Source organism: Mesoplodon bidens (assembly GCF_964165515.1).
Source record: "Mesoplodon bidens genome assembly, chromosome: 16".
Lineage (NCBI taxonomy): Eukaryota > Metazoa > Chordata > Mammalia > Artiodactyla > Ziphiidae > Mesoplodon > Mesoplodon bidens.
Window position 1 is genome coordinate 51,766,751 of NC_138173.1, and position 20,261 is coordinate 51,787,011.

The 20,261-nt window shown below is 42.9% G+C and overlaps 1 protein-coding gene across 6 annotated transcripts in view; it reads right to left on the reverse strand.

Annotated features, from left to right (window-relative positions):
- The window catches only part of SYBU (syntabulin), a 71,354-nt gene extending 51,693 nt beyond the window's left edge, over positions 1–19,661 (reverse strand). For 3 of the 6 annotated variants that reach the window (XM_081258825.1, XM_081258824.1, XM_081258823.1), the window contains exons 1-2: positions 19,476–19,626; positions 17,512–17,716 (exon numbers count right to left, since the gene is read on the reverse strand). In XM_081258825.1, coding sequence (XP_081114951.1) covers positions 17,512–17,716; positions 19,476–19,499 — 229 coding nt within the window. In that variant the 5' untranslated portion in view covers positions 19,500–19,626. Of the gene's footprint in view, positions 1–17,511; positions 17,717–19,475 lie in introns of all 6 variants that reach the window. The other 3 variants (XM_081258828.1, XM_081258827.1, XM_081258826.1) reach the window with 2 other exon arrangements.
- Positions 19,662–20,261: the final 600 nt, after the last annotated feature.

A 20,261-nucleotide genomic window follows, 5' to 3' on the forward strand; every position in this document is an offset into this window, starting at 1 on the left:
AACTTCATTAAAAAAAATATACACGCAAGAGGACCACTTTCCATGTTTTACACAGTGTGATCCATTTGGGATGGATCCATATGAGATGATTTCCTTCCAGTGTCAACAATTTAAAATCCCATTTACTTGGGTCCAGGATGGCCCCTGGTGGAGTTCAGGTAAAAGTGACCCACATCGAGGCCACATCTAAATGATCACCATCTGCACTGAAGGAGACTAATTTACATGCCCTGTTTTATTTATACTGAGGAATAAGTTCTTCCGCTCATTTGTTCTTGTTTATTTGCTTTGAATACGTCAACCCACATGATTAAGGATAACCGAGGAATATTTGCAGATCCAGGAACCTCCAGAAGTTGTGGCCCACCTCAAGTGCTGTAAGAAATATACTACTAACTAGTTTCCAAATTGGTTTTAAGGGAAAAAAATTTTAAGGTCTATAAAGACAGATGAGAGAAGCAGACATCTAATATAATTTTGTAGTCTGGAGGTTGTTAAAACATGATTTTTAATCTATTTTCCTCTCCCTTTACATTACAAGCTTTTTGAGAATATAGGATATAGTTAATAATTGTAAAATGACTCTACTTATAATTCTGAAAAAAGTGTGTATAAGTATCTTTTAAGATAATTTGTATCTTATTTTAAATGCACTAAAGAAACTTGCTAAATTAAAGAAAACCTTCTGTTGGGTTTTAAAATTTTAACAGATCTTTAAATTATAAAAGTAATAATCTTTAATGCAGAAGATGTAGACTACAGAAAAGTACAAAGAAGTAAAAAAAAAAGGAGTGGGGGAATAATATTTTCCTATAATTGTACTGCCCAGAAAAAATATTTAACTATTTGGCATACTTCTTACTGATTTTTTATACATATGATTTACTTGCTTGCTTGCTCTTTGTTTTGTTAAAATTTCAACATACATTATAGTTTCATCACTCTGTTATCAAAAATTTCTCCCTGGAATTTGTCAGGCTAGAAAGAAAGAAGCTATTAAGACTAACAGTAGCCAACACAAAGGGGCGCCCCACTGGCCAAAGATGGAATAATTTGAGCATCAAAAAGAATAATAAATGCAAATGACTGATAATCATTGGATATACTTTAAAGATCTATGAGTTCATAGTAATATAAAATAAAACTAAAAAAAGAAAGGCCCTTTCAACTCCCCCAAAATCCCAACCCACTGGAAATCTTTGGAAGTGACCCAGGGGCCAATTCTTTATATTGAAATTTGGCAATTAAAAGGAAAGAAAGGATTAACATATATCCTGATTGTAGAAAATGTTACTGCACAAACTGTATTTCAGGATAACTTAAATCGCTCACTGATATTGGAAAGTTCTCCCTTACAGAAGCATCCTGGTTAATGAAAGTAGATGGAATAGCAGAAAATTACTACAGTTGACCCTTGAACAACATGTGGGTTAGGGGTGCTAACCTCCATGCAGTCGAAAACCACTTAGCAGTGGCCCACCACATATGTGGTTCTATACCCAAGGATTCAACAAACAGTGGATCATGTAGGACTGTAGTATATCTCTATTTTTAAAAATAGAGTATTGGGCTTCCCTGGTGGCGCAGTGGTTGAGAGTCCGTCTGCCGATGCAGGGGACACGGGTTCGTGCCCTAGTCCGGGAGGATCCCACATGCTGCGGAGCGGCTGGGCCCGTGAGCCATGGCCGCTGAGCCTGCGTGTCCGGAGCCTGTGCTCCGCAACGGGAGAGGCCACAGCAGTGAGAGGCCCGCGTACCGCAAAAAAAAAAAAAAAAAATCTGAGTATAAATGGGCCCACACACTTCAAACGCATGTTGTTCAAGGGTCAACTGTATTTTGCAATTATTTATAATGAAATACTTGATTTAGGCAACAAACATAATGGATGAAACCATCAGACAAAAGGCTGATGGAGAGTCTGCAGTAGAGGGACCAAGCCTTACCCATTTGTACCAACTGAGTATTCTTAGCATAGCTGACAGTGGGGTAACAGACATTATATACCTTCTGATGGGATGTGAGATGAAGCACACAGCATTCTCCACATTCTTGCCACAAAAAACTGTCCCTGAATCTAATCAAGCTTTAAAACTAATGTCCATCTTATAAAATAGATGGAGAACAGTAATGGGTTAAATCAGGGGTTGGCAAACTGCAGCCTGCAGGCCAAATACTGTCAGCTGCCTGCTTTTGTAAATCAAATGTTATTGGAACACAGCCCAATACTTTACATAGTGTCAACTGTGGCTTTCAAGCACAAAGGTGAATAATTACAACAGAGATCATCTGGCCAGCAAAGCTGAAAATATTTCCTAGCTGGTCCTTTTCAGAAAAAGTTTGCTGGTCTCTGGGTTAAATGATACCATGAGGAAGCAAACAGGCACTTTTGAGACAACTAGGGCTAGTAGTTTCAGTGTTCTCTAGCGTACCAAGGAATTATGTTAAATTCCTTGTTAAGTTATGTTAGTAATGAAAATGGCACTGTGATTATGTAAAAAAATGTCCATTTTTTTAAGAAAGCATGCTGAGGTATGTAGGTAGACATGAAATAACATGATGTCTGGATATATGCTTTAAAATGCTTCAGCAAAGTAAAAGAGAAAAAGGGATAGATGTAGCAAATATGACAGTATCTTGCTATTAATCTGGATAAAGTGGACAAGCAGCTTATTGGTGTTCATTGTAGTATTCTCTCTTCTTTGGGTATGTTTTTAAAAGTGTCAAAGTGTTTTATTTAATTTCTCAAAAACATTATTTTAAATAAGTAACTATTTAAAATAGGAACACAGTGTTTCTAAAAATCAATTCCTTCTTGTAGGGTATTTTAGGATGTTTCCAATTTTCTATTATTGAAATTGCTTTAACACCACATTTTACAGATAAATCTCTTGTCAAAATTTTTATTATCTCATAGAACATATCTCTAAAAATGGATTACTAAGACTTCCGAGAAACTTGAGGCAATTTATATTCCTATTATATTGTATGAGAGTATCCTACTTATTAAATTCCTGCCAATAATGAATACTAGTTTGTTTGCATTTTTGCCAAGTTAATAATGCAAAGTGTATTTCTGATGTTTTAGTTTGCATGTATTTAATTATCAGTGAGGCTTAATGTCCTTCATATGTTTGCTGGCCTTTTATTTTTACACTTATCCTATGTATTGTTCATGTCCTCTGACAGCTTTTCTATTAAGGTGTTAAGGAATTCTTATTGATCTGTAAAAAATCCTTATATATGAAAGGCATAGCCCTTTGGCATATTTCACCAAGTTTGTTTGCTTTTAGTTTACAATGTTTTTGACAACCAACCTTTTCTAATTTCTAGCTGTCAAATCTCTCCATATTTTCCTTTGTGATTTCTTCCAATGCTTTAATGCTTAGAATGTCCTTCTTATTAACTCCAGGATCAATTAACTATTACCTACACTTTCTTCTAGATTTTTATAATTTCAGTTTTTATTATATCAAATCCATCTGGAATTCATTTTAAAATGCAGTGTAAGGTTAGATGTTAACTGTACTATTATTATTTTCTTAATTTTTAGGAAATGTATCCTGTCCATATTACTTTGAAATGCTTTTCTGATAAAATTTTGAAAGCAATGAATATTTTTTGCAAAGTGAATATATATATACACACACATATATACATTTGTGTATATATATATATATTTTTTAATCCACATTTTAAAATATTAGGATTGCCCAAAGTGTGTGTGTGTGTCATATAATTTCCTGATATTTAACTAAAGTGTCTAACAACTAGTGCCATCCAACACATTTGGTGGCAATTATGACGACCAAGTTCCTACTTCAACTTCCTTGTAACCTAAAGATTACATATAAAATATTTCTTCAAAGTCCAAGAAACATCTCTAGAACTTCTGGTTCACTTCTGAATTTAGATCTCAGAGCTCATTTGTTTTCCAAAATGCTGAACTAAACAATTCCAAAAGACATACTTAAAAATAACATCAGGCAGAAGAAAACGTGGTTTTGTGCCATAATGTCTTGAAACATTCAGTTATGGTTTGATGCTGTTCAATGTTCAGTTGCATAATTTGGAGGAAGAATCATTTCTATTTTAAGGAAACATTACTTTAAAACTACATAGAAATCTAGTTGATTCTCATGAATGACAAAAGTGTTTACAGACTATTTATTCATCCATTCAACAAATATTTACTGAGTATCTACTACATGCCAGACACTGTTATAGGTGTTACTAGTCTTACTGCTCCAGACACTGACATTTTTTAAGATAGTCCAATGGAGACAGATAGCTTAAACTCATGGTTAATCTGAACCCTGTGAAATTCTTACTACAAATCTTTCAATGCTCTGAAAGGATGTAGGTAGGTAAGAAAAGTAACATTTATTAAGTAGCTATCATGTGGCAAGGATACTAATTTTTATCATATAATTTTAATAATATCTCATTTTTATAGGTGGAAAAACTGAGGCTCAGAGAGGTTAACAAATCCAGCCACACAGCTACTAAGGTATGGACCCAAAGATTCAAACTCAGGTTTGTCTGACTGTAAAGTCCTTGTTTCTCTCACCACCACAAGCTAACTGTTTTCTAAATTTTCCTACCTATGTTTGTTCCAAGAGGAAAGAGCAGAAATTCTGGGAATGCTCAAATTAAAAACAGACAAAGGAAGCTGTTAGAAAGAAGCCATCCCATCATAAACAGACCACAAAATTTGAGGCAAGAAACTCTAGTTGTTTCCAGTTTTTGCTTCAACACAGTAACCATTTAACGCATGCCATTCAGATAATTTTGCATTCTGGGCTTTCAGTAGCAAAATTTGAACTTCTATTCCTTCACCTAATTTTGGCATCTTTTTGGAGTGAGAATTCACAAGTCTACAAGGCTCCACACTAATTTTGCTTTAGTATTATACAATGTGACACTACACAATTGCCCGTGTTGAAGTGTAAGAATCTCATTCATCCATCCATCCATCCATCCTTCCCACAAATGATTACTGATTTCCTATTGTGTGCCAGATAGTCTTCAAGATATTAGAAATGTAATGATGACCAAGACTCTAAGATCCTTGTCTTCAAGGAGTTCACGTTCTAGTGGTGGAGACAGTTAATGAAGAAGTAACAAAACACATAGAGAAGACATTTTGATTGTGATGTACTGTTAATGAAACAAACTGGGTGATATTATAGAGACTAACTGGGTGGGAGGTAGGAAGGTACTTCATTAGGCAGGTTGTCATGGAAGGTCCTGAAGAGGTAATTTGAATTGAGACCAAAAAAATGAGAAGGAACCAATCCTGGAAAAGGCAGGCAAGAGAAAAGTCCAGGAAGAGGGAACAAGGAGTTTGGTGCATTGAGGAAACTGAGAAGAGGCCCGGAAAGCTGAGGGCAGAGAATTGATGATGAGGCTGAAGGCAGGTGGAAGTCTGAGCATGTGCAGGATTATAGGCAGGAAACCTACATTAATCTCCAGTGCAATGGAAGCCATCGTGTGCATTAAGCAGCAGATGACCATGATTGGTCTGTGGAGAACAGACTGAATTAGTGATGTTATCTCTTGCTAATATTTATTGAGTGTCTACTAAGTACCAGGTATGTTTAGAATACTAAACACTTACTTAACGCATGTAATTAACTTAATCTCTTTGAGACAGACACTAATAAGATAGGCATACAAAACCAGCACTAGAGCTTAAGCCACCTCCCTGAGGCCACAGTAAGCTGTGGATATGAATCCAAAGAGGCTAACTCCAGAGGCTCCTTCTTAACCCCCTTGCTGTGTGGTCCCTTTAGGAATGAAGGCTTAGAAGCAATAAGCCCACGTGGAGACCACTGTCATAGGAGAAATGAGAGATGACAGTGGTTTGGGATGGTAGTAGTAAAAATTGAGAAAAGGAGATGGATTGGGGATACGTTTTGGAAACATAATTGGAAGCATTAAGATATGATAACGAGGGCTTCCCTGGTGGCGCAGTGGTTGACAGTCCGCCTGCCGATGCAGGGGACACGGGTTCGTGGCCCGGTCCGGGAAGATCCCACATGCCGCGGAGCGGCTGGGCCCGTGAGCCATGGCCGCCGAGCCTGCGCGTCCGGAGCCTGTGCTCCGCAACGTGAGAGGCCACAACAGGGAGAGGCCCGCGTACCGCAAAAAAAAAGATATGACAATGAAAAGTAGGAAGGGGTCAAGAATACCTTCTAGGTTCTTTGCTTCAGCAATGGAGAATATGGTGGTCACTTCTGAGTTTGGAGAAAAATGGGTTTATGAGTTTGTGGGGGGTGAAACTAAGAATTCTGGTTTTGATACGTTAAATCTGAGACACAAATTAACCAGGACACTGGAGATATCAAGTAGGCAGTTGGATATGCGAGCCTAAAGCTCAGAGGAGAGGTCAGTTTGGGGAGCATCACCATCCTACAAGTGAGGAATTTAAAGATTTGAGCCCTTGGGGAGGGCAGGAAAAGAGCAGGGCTGAAGACTGAGGCACCTGACACTGTAAGGGGGGAAGGGATGGGGTGGAGCTAACAAAGACCCTCAGAGGGTGGGACCTCAGGAGCCAAGGAGGAAAATCTTTCCTAAGAAAGAACCTTGTTCAACCGTGTTGAGTGCTGCTGGGAAATCAAGGAAAATGAGGACAGACAAGAGAATGTCAGATTCGCCAACGTGGTCACTCAGGTGCCTGACAAGGGCAAATTACGGAGATAGGATTTTGGAGAAGTTTTGCTTGTGAAAAGGAGCAGGGAAATAAGATGGCAGGTGCAAGGTGACGAGGGATCAAACGGAGCTTAATTTCTCTGAAGGATGTGTAAACGCGAGTGTATGTGTGTGCCGATGGAGGTGAGCTTGTTACAGTAATTGGAACGAAGCACCTCCACGAAGACATGCAACCCACGTCTATGAAAACCAAGTGGAGAACTGAGAAATTATTTAATGAACGTTTCTCTGGTTTCTTGGAGACAAAATAGTCATTTCCCATATAAACATTCCCGGGATTTCTGAGCTATTTTGGAGCCTTGAGTGCTCCCATAAGAGTCATTCTGGTGCAGCACTCGGCAGCAAAGGAGCACGTGAAGGGAAGTGAGGTGAGGCAGGTCCGTTTCTTCACAGGACTCGTGCTGTCTCTCAAACAAGGGCCTCTACTTGGTTTTCTACCGAGCGCCAAGTTGTCTGATTTGTATGAGCAACCACAGGAGCAATTTGGAGGGGAAAATATCTTGGTCCAAATAGTCAATGTAGTATAATGACACATTATCTAGGAGTTTGGGTGAGGGAGGAGCCGATGCTGAAATTGGGAACCTGGGTGGCTCAGTCACTGCCAGGAGTCAGGTGAGCCCCAGCAGCGGGGTGGGGAATTCTTCTGTCTCGCAAGCTTTTATTTCTCCTCCTCTTTCTTTCACAGGGTTATGATCTTTCCAAAACAGGGATGTTAACTAATACTTCTGATCTTCCCTCTCCTTAGTAATATGAGTTTATTTGCAGTTTCTAAGCCATACCTTTATAAAGATTTGTTTTTTTAAGGTTCCTTGTTGGGAGAAGATAGCAGAGAGGGAGAAGGGGAGAGGGAGGGAGGCGAGCTGGAAGGTAGGAAGGAAAGAATAGAGACACAGAGACAGACACCAAGAAGCTATCTCTTGATCTCTTGAGAACCTTGTAAGAAGGAAACTGCAAACCGCTCGTAGGACACCTGGATTACAGTGAGCTCTTTTGCAGCAATGTAAATCCTTTCCCCCTTCCTTCTATTTTTTCTCACATGGAGAAGTTGAAGATAGTGCTTGTCAAGATGGAGTAAGGCATAAAAATGGAGAAATGTTAAAGAACATTAAGGAAAAAACAATACTTATTATATACAGTTTGTGTAATTGCTACATGTCAATTGTTTTCTATTTGGAAAAAAAGGAATTGTTTTAGGGAATATACGTGAAGCATGGTATTTACTTCACTTTAAAGAAAAGGTACAAAGAAAGAAAAGAGAGAGAGAAAGAAATACGTTCAGGAACAAGTTAGTTCCAGTGACATTCACAAAATGAAGTTCTGAATTTTGAAAGTTAGCCTCAGAGATGAAACGTCCATCCACAGAAGAATGGCTGAATAAATGAAGGCCCTGCAAACAGTGGAATACGAGCTGTCATTACAATGAATGGGGGCACTTCTATGTCCTGACAAGCAGTGACAGGTACAGGGACTGCCTGGAATACACATTCCTGGAGGTCAGGAGTCCTATCAGGGTTGTTCATCCCTCTAGTTCAGCTCCTAGGATAGCACCTTGCCCACACAACAGGAGTTCAGTAAATATTTACTTAAATAAACAGAAAGGGTCACAGGTCAGTACAGCATGATCTCACTTTGGCAAAAAGCAAATCAAGATAAATCCTACAAATGTGATTACATCCACTCTGACATATGTGTTTGCACATGGTTATTCGTTTTGAGCTGAAAACATATAATAATTAGCATTAAGGAAAAGATAATCCTCACAAACACCTCAGAATACATAGAAGGGCAGGTTAAGTTCCACAGGGTCTCAAGAATTCTGAGAATTGGGTCAGCGTCTAAGATGAATCCTACCTTCAGGGACTCCCACACTAAAGAGGAGAGAATAAGACGGAGCCAGCCAGGAAAGAGGAGGCGTCCTGTGAAAATTCACACGGAGCAGGGAAAGTTGAAGGATGGGTTTCTAGGGGATGGGCGTGAGTGCTGGGCAAGCCCCCGTCATGGGCACTGGGAAGTTTGGTTTGGGTTCCTTCAAAAGTGGGAGCAGTCAGCCCAACACGACCGGCTTCCTGGAGCCAGAGCAGTGTAACCCGGGCAGCGAGTGGAGGGCGGGCACCACGAACATCCAGCAATGCGCAGAGCAGCTGGGCAGGATCTCGGCTCTGGCAGACGAGGGGCTGGACTGGGTCTCCAAAGCAGGAGATGCCACTGTCCAAGCCCGACAGCAGCGGAGGTTTAGGGCGGTTACTGTGAGCAGACACCAGCAAAGCCACCTTACAATACAGGCACGCCCAGCAGCCTTGTGGACCCCAAGTGCATGCATCTCCCCTGGGGTTTCTCAGAGTAAAATCCACCTGGGCGGTGGGGCGAGGTGGTGGCCAGGGTCAAGTTGAGTCCTGGGAAACGTGGGTATGTGGCTTTGTGCCAAATTCCTTCTTGACTCTAAACTGGACTGCTGTTATCTAGATGAAGCGGGTGCCGTTTACTGAGATGGGAATTCAGGGGGGATGAAGAGGTGAAGACAAAGAATCCACCGTAAGATTTGGTGGAGGGCACGGAGAACTTGGCAGGTGTCACTTCAGTGGAATAGGAGGAAAACCTGATTAGAGTTGAATAAACAGAGCTCAGGCATCACTTCCTCCAGAAAGCTTTGCTGATACCCAGACCTTCCAGTTCTCCCACCACCAGACACACAAAGCGTGTGCACACCTCACACACTCATATACAGTCATACACATGTATGAGTATATCACTCATGACATATTCACACACACACACCAATCACACACACACATGCACCTCACACACACATCTCACACTTACATATACACACAAGAGAGTAAACAAAAAATAAACCGGCCGCTGTTTTTCTCCTAGCTTCTGAGTACCAACTCTTGAGTGGGGTATTTTCTTATTTTCTTAGCAAGAGAGCTCTCTTCTAGCTCTGGAGGCACGGTCCTGTTACACAAATGACTCTTTTTGACATTTAGAGATGCTGAACTCCTCTGGACAGAAATGTTTCCTTCACTGAATAAACCTATTACATTGAGTATTGGGTACCATTCTAGTTGTTTTACTTCCTCGGCAACTAAGTATCCTGCTCTCAATGCATTAAATGAATGAAAATATTTCACTTGTCCTGTCTTCCTAATTATACCTTCTACCAAATTCCAATAAATACTCATTAAGCAACCGCTGTGTGTCAGGTATAGTGCAAGGAACTATAGTGTTCCTGCCTTCATGGAGCTTACAGTCTACTGGAGAGTCAGGTAACTAAATACGAAAATTTCAAACCAGGTCACGCAGTCTGATAGAGGAAGCATAAAGAAGAAGCACCTAACCTAGACTGTGAAATGTATCCTTCAGCTACCTACCCTGACCTATGAATAAACTTACCTATATTCACCTCAGGCCTTTATTTTCTTCCCATATGTGTCTTTCTTGGTCTACCTTGGTCTTATTACAGAGTTATCACTTCTCTACTATTTTCAGCCTCTCTCTCTCTTTTTTCTTGTCTATTTTCCCTCAGCCTAAACACTTTATCAAAATGTCTGTGATTTGATAAACACCCTATCTTTACTTTAAATGCAACCCTTGTTTTTATTCTATTCCCTCTTTCCCATCCCTGTTAAGCTTTTTAAAAAAGTTCTCTACATCCTATTTTGTACCTCCCATTCACATCTCAGCCTGGTGCAATCTGGAGTCCATCCCCACAGTTTTCTGGGACTGTTTCTGCCTAAGATCCCTGATAACCTAGAGGTCTCATCCTTGAGCACTTTTACATACACACCTTACTTACTCTTGCTGCGACCGACATCTGAACCTGTTGGCTGCTTTCTTCTGGGAACGCACTCGTCCTCTGGGATTGGAGACACGGTCACTCCTGGCTCACCTCCTCCCCCTCTATTGCTTGTTCTCAGATGCCTCAGTGTCTTTTTTTTGCGTCCTCTCATTTTATCTCAGAGTTCTAGCCAGGGTCCTCTAACTTTCTTCCTCCATGTTATCCCCGTTGGTAATGACAGCCATCCCCCATATTTAGAGAGTTTGCTTTACAAAAAAAAGTTTGCTTTTCACTTTCAGGAAAGACCTACATTCGCATTGTTTTCGATAACCGAAAGAAATCTGAAGAGAATGTTTGCTTTTATGAAAAAACCCAAGTATCGAAAATAGCATTCAGCATATGTTTTGTATCGATCTGTTGTAGAGGTAGCGTGCGGCCCGAGCCGTGAGTGTGGCCGCAGAGCTGGTCCTCCAGGAACTACACTCGGCATCTCAGCATCAAGCTGCCAGAGCTTTGAACTGTGTCTGTTGCATCTGTGCTTTACCTTATTTTGGGCATCCGTTAGCAAGACGTGTCCTAAGGTGACTGCTTCTTCACTCTATGTCATTTCTGCTTACAAAAGGTTTCCTAGGCTGTTCTACTTTAAGACAGTGGGGAAACCTGTATCATCAAGTCCCTTCACTTCAGCTACCAACATCTCTGACTTCTCTTCACAGCTCCAGACCTTTATCTCAAATGCAACAAATCCTAATCTGAACTCATTCACCAGACTCATCCTTCTCCCCAGTCCTGCTCCTCCATTTGGGTTCGTCCAGTGGAAATTCAGACACCATTCCACTTGTAATTGGTGATTCAGACACATATGTTCTGGGGCCCACCCTCACACATATTACTTTATCATTTTTCACTTAGACTGTCACCACAATGGCCTTCAGACCAGGCACGTTCCTCCCCGTCACTCCCTGTTTCCTCCTATCCACTCTCTAACATGTGATTAGAAAGATTTTTCTGAGTTATAAATCTAGTCATAAACCAGACAACCCTCCCCTGCTGAAAACCCTTCACTGGTTCTGGAAGATGTTTAGCAATTGCAAAATGGCAGCCCGTGTGCCATATCCAACTACTTATGCGTGCTATTCGGCCCAGATAGTAAGAGAAAAAAAAAGCTGAATTTTAAGAATTCTGAATATTGTTAGAAGGGGCATACACTGTCCGGTTCTAGACTCTAATTCTATTGTCATCTATCCAGGTGGCCTCACTCTTTATGTTACTGGTCCAGCTCCTGTATAGACCCTGGATCTCGGGGGTCAAGTTTTTCACACGGCAAACAAAGCCGTTCCTGACCTGGCCCTGCCCACCTTTCTAATCTCATTTCATGCTTTTAACTCTGGTCTGCTGATGCCAAGGCTCATGTTTATCTACTACACCACACTAATGAATGCTACTTCTTTGAACCCTTGGGCTTATGAAATGTGAGAGGCCAATGCAGATAATAAATGGAGCAACAAACTCAAATGACAAGGAAGGAGTATGTGTGGAGTGGGCGTGGGTAAGAGGGACCACACACAAAATCAGTGAGATAAAGTCAGCTGTGTGGGAAACACATCCAAAGATGTGGCATCCCATTTATTTTGGTGTCAGGGTTAAGGCAGTAAAATAATTGATTTTTCCAATCCCTGTGTTTTATTCATCTTTGTAGCCTTAGCCTGATCCTTAGGAGGCACTGAATAGATGCTTATTGCGTAATACTTTTTTTTTTTTTCGGTATGCGGGCCTCTCACTGTTGTGGCCTCTCCTGTTGCGAAGCACAGGCTCCGGACGCGCAGGCTCAGCGGCCATGGCTCATGGGCCCAGCCGCTCCGCGGCACGTGGGATCCTCCGGAACCGGGGCACGAACCCGTGTCCCCTGCATCGGCAGGCGGACTCTCAACCATTGCGCCATCAGGGAAGCCCCCAACATGATTATCTTTTACTGTTCCCATTGCTAAGTAATTTTTTTATTAAATGTCAAAAATTTTGTTCTTGTCCCCCTGATTGCAGTTCCCACATCCTCAAGGAAACATTGTGTGCCCTTCATTTGTAACCTATTTCTTTGGGTACTTATTTCTGACACTGAGGCAGCTAAGCACTTGAAATATATATTATGCAACAGTGCCTAGGTCCCACGCTCATTAAAATGGTACTAAATTCTTAGGGTTTTTGTTTTTTTTCTTCACAGCATGTTGGCAGTCATTCACCTATAGTGTAATTCAGTACTGCAGCTCACTCCAATCAGTTCATCTCAATTCTGATCATTATGTTCAAAGGCTTACTCTATCCAGATGCCAAGTTTCCTCAACTGGACAAAAGCATAGCAGAAATATTTCTGTTTGGCAAGGCCAGGCAAATTTTTGGAGGCATTATCATGCCGCGGCAGGGCACTAGTCAGGTTATAATTTGCTGTAATTGTACTTCCCACAAACAGCAACAATGATTACCTCTAGGTCATTAACACTCAAAGAAGGATTCCTCCTCGGCCACTGTAACTACCAAAGTACTTTCTGCAAACACCCTACTCAGGATTAGACTGTGAAGAATCTTGGATTCTGTCTTGTTCAGTTGATTGATCTGGTACATGTTCCTTTCTTTTTTTCTTTTTTTTTTTTTTTTGCGGTACGCGGGCCTCTCTCTGCTGAGGCCTCTCCCATAGCGGAGCACAGGCTCTGGACGCGCAGGCTCAGCGGCCATGGCTCACGGGCCCAGCCACTCCGTGGCATGTGGGATCTTCCCGGACCGGGACACGAACCCGTATCCCCTGCATCAGCAGGCGGACTCTCAACCACTGCGCCACCAGGGAAGCCCTGGTACATGTTTCTTAATGGGTTAAGTCATAAACTTGACTGTGTATGTGCGTGCACATTAGAAACATGGATAGAACTCGGGGAAATCACTGGTCTCCCATAAAACCATCAGTGCACTGTATGCATCATTTCCCCCACCTGCCATGTTTACAAGGCACCCCAAGGAGAACTAGCCTAAAACCCAGCAATCCATCTGCCTCCTAGTTCTAAGGGGTAATTATTGCCTCATCTGAGCAAAAAGAAATGTATGTCACGCTGCTAACCACATCAGATGACTGCTGTATGTGACTGACTTGCCCAGGTCATTAGCTTTTCTAATAGAGGCTGGAGTTGTGGCACGACAAACACGCAAACACAATGCACTACCAACACAAAACGGGGAGAAAAATGCACAGAGGCCTAGATTCAATGGGCCACACCCAGAACACAAATCACAAATCAGGGTTTTATCACTTCTCGTGGGCATGTTAAAACAGGAAACATGGGGAGGGGAGTGAGAGAGAAGGGAGATAGGGTGATTTGATGCCAGAATATTGGTTAAAAAAATAAACTGACTAAAAATAAAAGAGAGGACATGAAAGCAGGGTGTTTTTTTTTTTTCTATTAGCTTGTTAGTAACTGTACTTCCTTATGTATTCTTTTTTTTTTTTTCCTAAGAAAGCATTAGTTAACATTCATTAAGAACGTACAGTGTTTACCTTGCCATGCACACAAAATAGGGCCTGGTCTCCAATACAATATAAGCTTAACTGTGCCGACCTGAGGTCATAGTGACTAAGACCCAGTACAAGTTGTAAAGAATAGACTCTTTTAACAGGAGAATGACGTCCAAGTGCAAAATGAAATGTGCTGATGAAATGCACAAAACATATGCATCTCTTCAGAGAAATTCTGCTAATAAGAAGCTATTAAAAGAAAAGCTCTGGGGACACGCCCTCAATGAATTGCAAAAGGTCACATACAGCTTCTTCCCTCTGAAATGAGATAGAGACAACATACAAATTAGCACATAGAATATCAAATCATTAAATGTTCCTCTCAAGGCTCCCGTGGGAAGGAAAGGGAGAAGAAGGCAGTGGAGGGAGGGAGGAAAAGCAGGTAAAAACGGACAGGTCACTCTGAAAATAGCGCCCGGGCTTTTAATTTCACAGACCAGTAAAACTTAAAGGAAAAACATGAGGGTGAGGGTGGAGGCCATTTCAACAGAGAGTTGTCATTTATTTTGCTGAAGTACAACTCCAACCACTATTTGGATTTTTTTGTTATAATATAAATGATAGGAAAGCCAGTCTCTCAAAATAAAGGATAGTCAGTCCTTTATAATAAGTAAAGTTAACTTTATGTAAACTCGATGAATTATCCTTCTTTTAAAAACTGAATATCTTAGGACATTTGATGCTCTTCACAATTAATACAGCCTTTGATACAGATTTAGGGGAAGACTCCAGTTTGCAGTTTTAAAACTGTAATTTTCAAATTAAATTGCATTGTGTTTGAGTAACATCTTTGTCTCTAATTTCACTATCAGATTGTAAGAACCCCTCTAACGCTTCATGCCCTCTTTCACATTAGCGAATGTGATGATTTATAAAGAAAACAAACGAATGCACCACAATCACAGTAAGGTTATGAAGTTACAGCAGCAACAGACATCTCTAAATTATCTGGGTTTCATTCTAGCAGAGGACGGTAGTTTTAAGATTTGCATGTACCTTGGTCTCTGACCTAACCGCCATGATAACCAACACGTATTGCAGCTTCAGTGTTGAAGTGGCTGGACTAAAACCAGCTATTTCCCCCTGCTGGTTGGACATGTTTTACAGTCTCTACCTCATTGCCTGCAGCTTTAATACTCCCACAGTACTAAACCCATTTATTTCCCATCCACCAACTGACCTCCTAAAGCATCATTAACATGCCCCCCAAAGACCTCACTCCTGTCAATTTTAGTCAGCACAGCACTCAAAAGCCGTCGTGGGGCTTTACCAGGGCTCTTAGGAAAGGAAAGCAAAGAACGACAAGGCATCAACCCAAACCTTGGGGAATAGCCAAGCAGGAAGATGAGACCCAGGAACAGAGGGAGTCCTATCTGGAGGCAGGGTTCAAGGCTAAAGATCGAAAGGTAGGTTTATAGACACCCATCATTAGATGCTTCTGCCACTCAATTCTCAACTAGTTAATGGCAGAAAGATCAATATCTACTTTCAGTTTTCATGTACAGCATTATGGCCTTAGTGGGAGACAGGTCTCCTGGGAAGGAGGGTTGATCCAGGAAATGGGTCTTGGAAAGAATGATTCATGGCCAAAGTTAACAATTTTATTTGTTTGCCAAATATATTTTCTAAGATCTATTTGGGGATTTTTCTTTTGTTTTGACCAACTTTTTCTTTTTTGCTGGTAACACTGCTCACCGTGAAGTCAGTCAGAGAGAGAATGATTATGTGGAGAGAATTTCAGGAATAAATGTGGAATTGAGTTATGTAAACAAAGCCGTGTCAGTGTGAAATGATATTCCCCTGGGTTCATCCACATTCAACCAGAGTGATTCTTGAACTCCAAAATGGAGTGAAAGTAAACAGCATTACATTCTGCAAATACGACTCTGGGTTTTTGGAATCTTAACTGCTCCAGCAGTTTTCCTTTGTCTTTCTTCCTGGGACAGTGTCAAGCAAACCATCAGTGGGTTTCCATTTTACACTGGATTCAGCAACACGTTTTAAAATATAATACTTTGATAGAATTTTTTCAAAACCAAGTAGAGAATCTGAAGCATTGTAGAGAAAAAAATATAAAAATAAGCAGCACAGTATTTCTAATATACAACTTATGCATTGGGTGGAATTATTTTGTGAAAGTATATAATAAATCTAAAGCTACACTTTTTTTTTTTTGTGGTACGCGGGTCTCTCACTGTTGTGGCCTCTCCCGCTGCGGAGCACAGGCTCCGGACGCGCAAGATAGCGGCCATGGCTCACGGGCCCAGCCGCTCCGCGGCATGTGGGATCTTCCCGGACCGGGGCACGAACCCTTGTCCCCTGCATCGGCAGGCGGACTCTCAACCACTGCGCCACCAGGGAAGCCCTAAAGCTACACTTTTAAAATCCCTGAAAATGTAATCACCAATACTAAATACAATGGAATATTGTATCCTGCTAAATTAGGGCATTAATCATAGCACCTTGATTCATATGTCCGTTTTCATGCATGTGCTAACCTTCAAATTACATTTTGCCTAAATAAATTCTAAAAATTATCCTCTGTGAAACAGTCTTCATGAATCATAAGACAGTCACTCCTTTAAATTTTATCCAAATTCCTAATACTTCTCAAAGAATACAAGTCCTTCTAAGTCATGTGCTTCAATTTGTATAATAGGCTCTGTCAAGAGGTAACGGTGGCACCTCCAGGAAGAGATTTATGCCTTTACCAAATATACTCACAACTCTAAGGAAACTTCTTCAAACATGTATTGAAACTGACATATGTTCTTTGTATTAAGAAACATCATTTATTAAGCACCTCTACAGGCCAGGATCTGCACTAGGAATATACTTAGGTACGTGGTCTCTCTCAACCTCCCGGCTACTCTACAAGGTAGGTATTATCATCCCATTTTATGGATGTAACAACTGAGGCTTAAGGAGATTAAGCGACTTGCCCAAGGTCACACAGCTTGTAAGGGCTAGAAAGGCCAGGGATTCCGGTCCAGGCCTGTAAGGTTACAAAGCCTGTGCTCTTTCCCTCTAAAATACAAGGTCAGGCCGGTCCTGGGAAATAAACCACCTTGATCCTGACCTCATTCATTAGGACTTGCTTTATCTTTGAGGATTCCATTAACAGAAGTACACAGGCTTACAAAGACTGCTAGTATAAAATGTAAGCTACTTTTTCCAGATTTAACAAAGGAATACATTTTACAAACAGTCATAGAAGCAAGTAGTTAGATTTCATATAGTAAATTATCAACTAGAATAACATATAAAAACAGGTATGAAATTTCATTAGGTTGAACCATTTGAAACTGCTGTGTTCGTAGGTCAAAACAGCCAAAAAGATGCAACCTCATATCATTCATGCTAATAACAAACGTCCAGTCCTAGACTCTAAGGGGCCCATTCCAGATGCATTTACAATGCCAGGCAATGTACACACTTCCTGCCTTCATTCCCGCGGGTACTGTACCTGAGCAGAAGCTGTTGCTGCTAATGGTCCTCGCTGAGCGCCCAGAGCTGCTGGGGTTGAACTCTCTGCTCTCTTCCTCCGAGAAGGGAGACTCAGAGGCTGGGGACACTTGGTGCTGTTGCCGAGGCAGATGGGGCCGAAGAATCAAACGGGGAATCCGGCTTCGGGAAATCTCCTTCTCATGGTGCTGCACTCTCTGCTCCTTCTCCAAATTGGACATCAGAAATAAAACAAAAGAACATTTGTTGCCCCCTCTGAACTCCAGTCGGCTTCTGGGCTCAGTTTCTAAGAAGCCACGTTTCTGAATATTGAATCTTCACAGAGTAGTCCTTGTTTCAGTAGCTAAAGTGAACTCCAGAACTCTTCTACTCAGCTAAGCCTTCTAATTTACTGAAGAGCACACACTCCAGCACGGATGTACTTACACACACACACACACACACACACACACACACACACACACGCACACTTCCAGCCGCTAGCAGAAAAGCTATTCCGTTCTCTCATGCAGTTCCTAACTCACCTTCTCATTCTGGCTTTTCCTATCTCATCTAAGCTTTCCGCTCTCTCAAAGGCACTTTATAACTCACAGCACACTCTGGCTTATTACTTGATTTCCTCCAGACTTCCATTTTGCTTTCCCTGAATTCGCTGTGATACTTTCACTTCTGTTTTCCTGTCTCCTCACAAGTAGACCCCTATACCTGAAACAATTCTTTCCTGATAGATCATGCAGCCTGATCTTTCAAATCCCCTCTCTTCCGGCCAGGATTTTAATTATTCATTAATATCCTGGTACACAGGGCTTGTTGCCAACAGAAAAGCAAACAAAAATCCAATACCCAGTAAGATGGCTCCACCTTTTACATCATGTTTAGCTTTTGTTTTCCTTACAGGTCACCCATATGAAGAGATTTTTCTCTCTCTCTCCTTCAAAACACAGAATTAAATGCCGAGGGCCGTGCCTTCCTTGGTTTTAAAAATGCCTAAAAATCAGTATTTTAGCAATATTTTTCAATTTTTAAAGTGCTTTCCCAACCATTATCTTGTTTAATCTTTACGACCGAGGCCATAGGGAGGACACGAATTTGTGTCCCTATTTACAGATGAGGAAACTGAGGCTAAAAGAGGCAAAGATGCTCAGCCAAACTGCTGCACATCATCTAGAAGCAGAACGGGCCTGCAGTCAGTCCAGTGCTTTTCGGGGTCACCACCACCCTTGCTTATTAAAATGGACTCCTAGGAGGAGCTCTTCGCAAAAAAACCCCACTGCTCATTCCAACCTCTGCAGTTGAAAAAGGGCTTTGGATTAGGTAACAAACACTATTTGGAAACATGACCTCCTGCTCATTTCCACGAGGCTTACCAGGAAGGGTCGCTGCCAAAGTAAACACCTCTGGGAGGCCCTCACAGTGCAGGAATTGAAGGGAAAGCCCCAGCCGCGGTTAAGTCCCGCGGTCGCTCAGGCATCCACCCTATCCAGGGGAGAAAGCCGCACCCAGCCTCGGGGTTTGCTCTGCACATCAGTCACCCAGCGGGTATCACCCGTCAGCCACTCCTCTCGGCACAAGGCAGACCTTGAACCAGTGCTGGAGTCCTTATTTCTCAGTCCCCAATACATCAAATCCTTTTTTATCCACATCACACACAGAGGACATCGACGGAGAGCTGGATCCCAAATCTCCAATTTCAGGGGATGGGATTAACCAGAGTCAATCTTTTTAATCCTCGGGTCAACAACCCTCCAAACACAGTGTCACCTGCCCATCTCCCAGGTCTCATCACCTGAGCAACTGTCCCCCGCCTTCTCCTCGTGCCCACCACCTCCTTGTCCCCGTTTACCACACTCTAAACGTCACCCCTCCAGCTCTCACCTGACCTCCTTGCCCGCAGTGCTCACCACTCCTCTCCCCCCGGCGCTCGCGGACACTGCCATCCGCGCCCGCAGGACGTGCCCTCCTTACCTTGGTCTCCCGAAGGGGTCCCATCGCGCTGCCGCCCGCCGGCTCCTCGCGCCGCCGCTGCCGCCGTCCAGGAGGAGGCACCTGCGGGCACCGGGGCGAGGAGACTGCGTTGAGCCGGCGCGCTCTGCGGCCGCCGGCTGCTGCGGGGCCGACGCGCCGCCACCGCTGCGGCAGCTCGCGCAGGGCCCCGAGGGCACGCCCGGCCGCCCCGCCCCGGACGGACACGTGGTGCCACCGCGGCTCCCGCCCCCGCCTCCCCCGACCTCCCTCACCTGCCTGCCCCCTGGGAGGCGCCTCGGCGCGCCCCGCCCGCCCGACTTCGCCGCGGGCCCTGCCCACGAGTTCCGCGCGCCCCTCCTTGTCTGCCGAGTCCGACCCGGAGAGGGCTTGCGGAGGCTCGGAGCATCTCCAGCAGGGTGACGCCCAGCACCCCCTTTTGGGCACCTGGTATCGGGTTCGAAGGGGGTGCACGTCGCAGAGAAGAACCCAGAAAAGCTGTGACATCACTGAGAGCCAAACTGTAGAAAGGGAAAGTTTTTGCCTCGCGGCTGCTCCCTGCCCTCTCGGTTTTAAGTCAACTTACAGCTCCGCACACAATTACCTCGCAGGAGAGAGACGGGGCGGTCCCCCTCCACCCGGACCCCAGCCAAGCGAAAGCTGCACGACTGACACAGCATCTGGGTTCCGGAATCTCAAAGGCTGCGATTCTCCTTGGGGGATTTGCATCCGAAGGGCCTGGCGATGGCAGCGCAGCACCGCAGGGACGGAACGAAGAGGCCAGTTCCC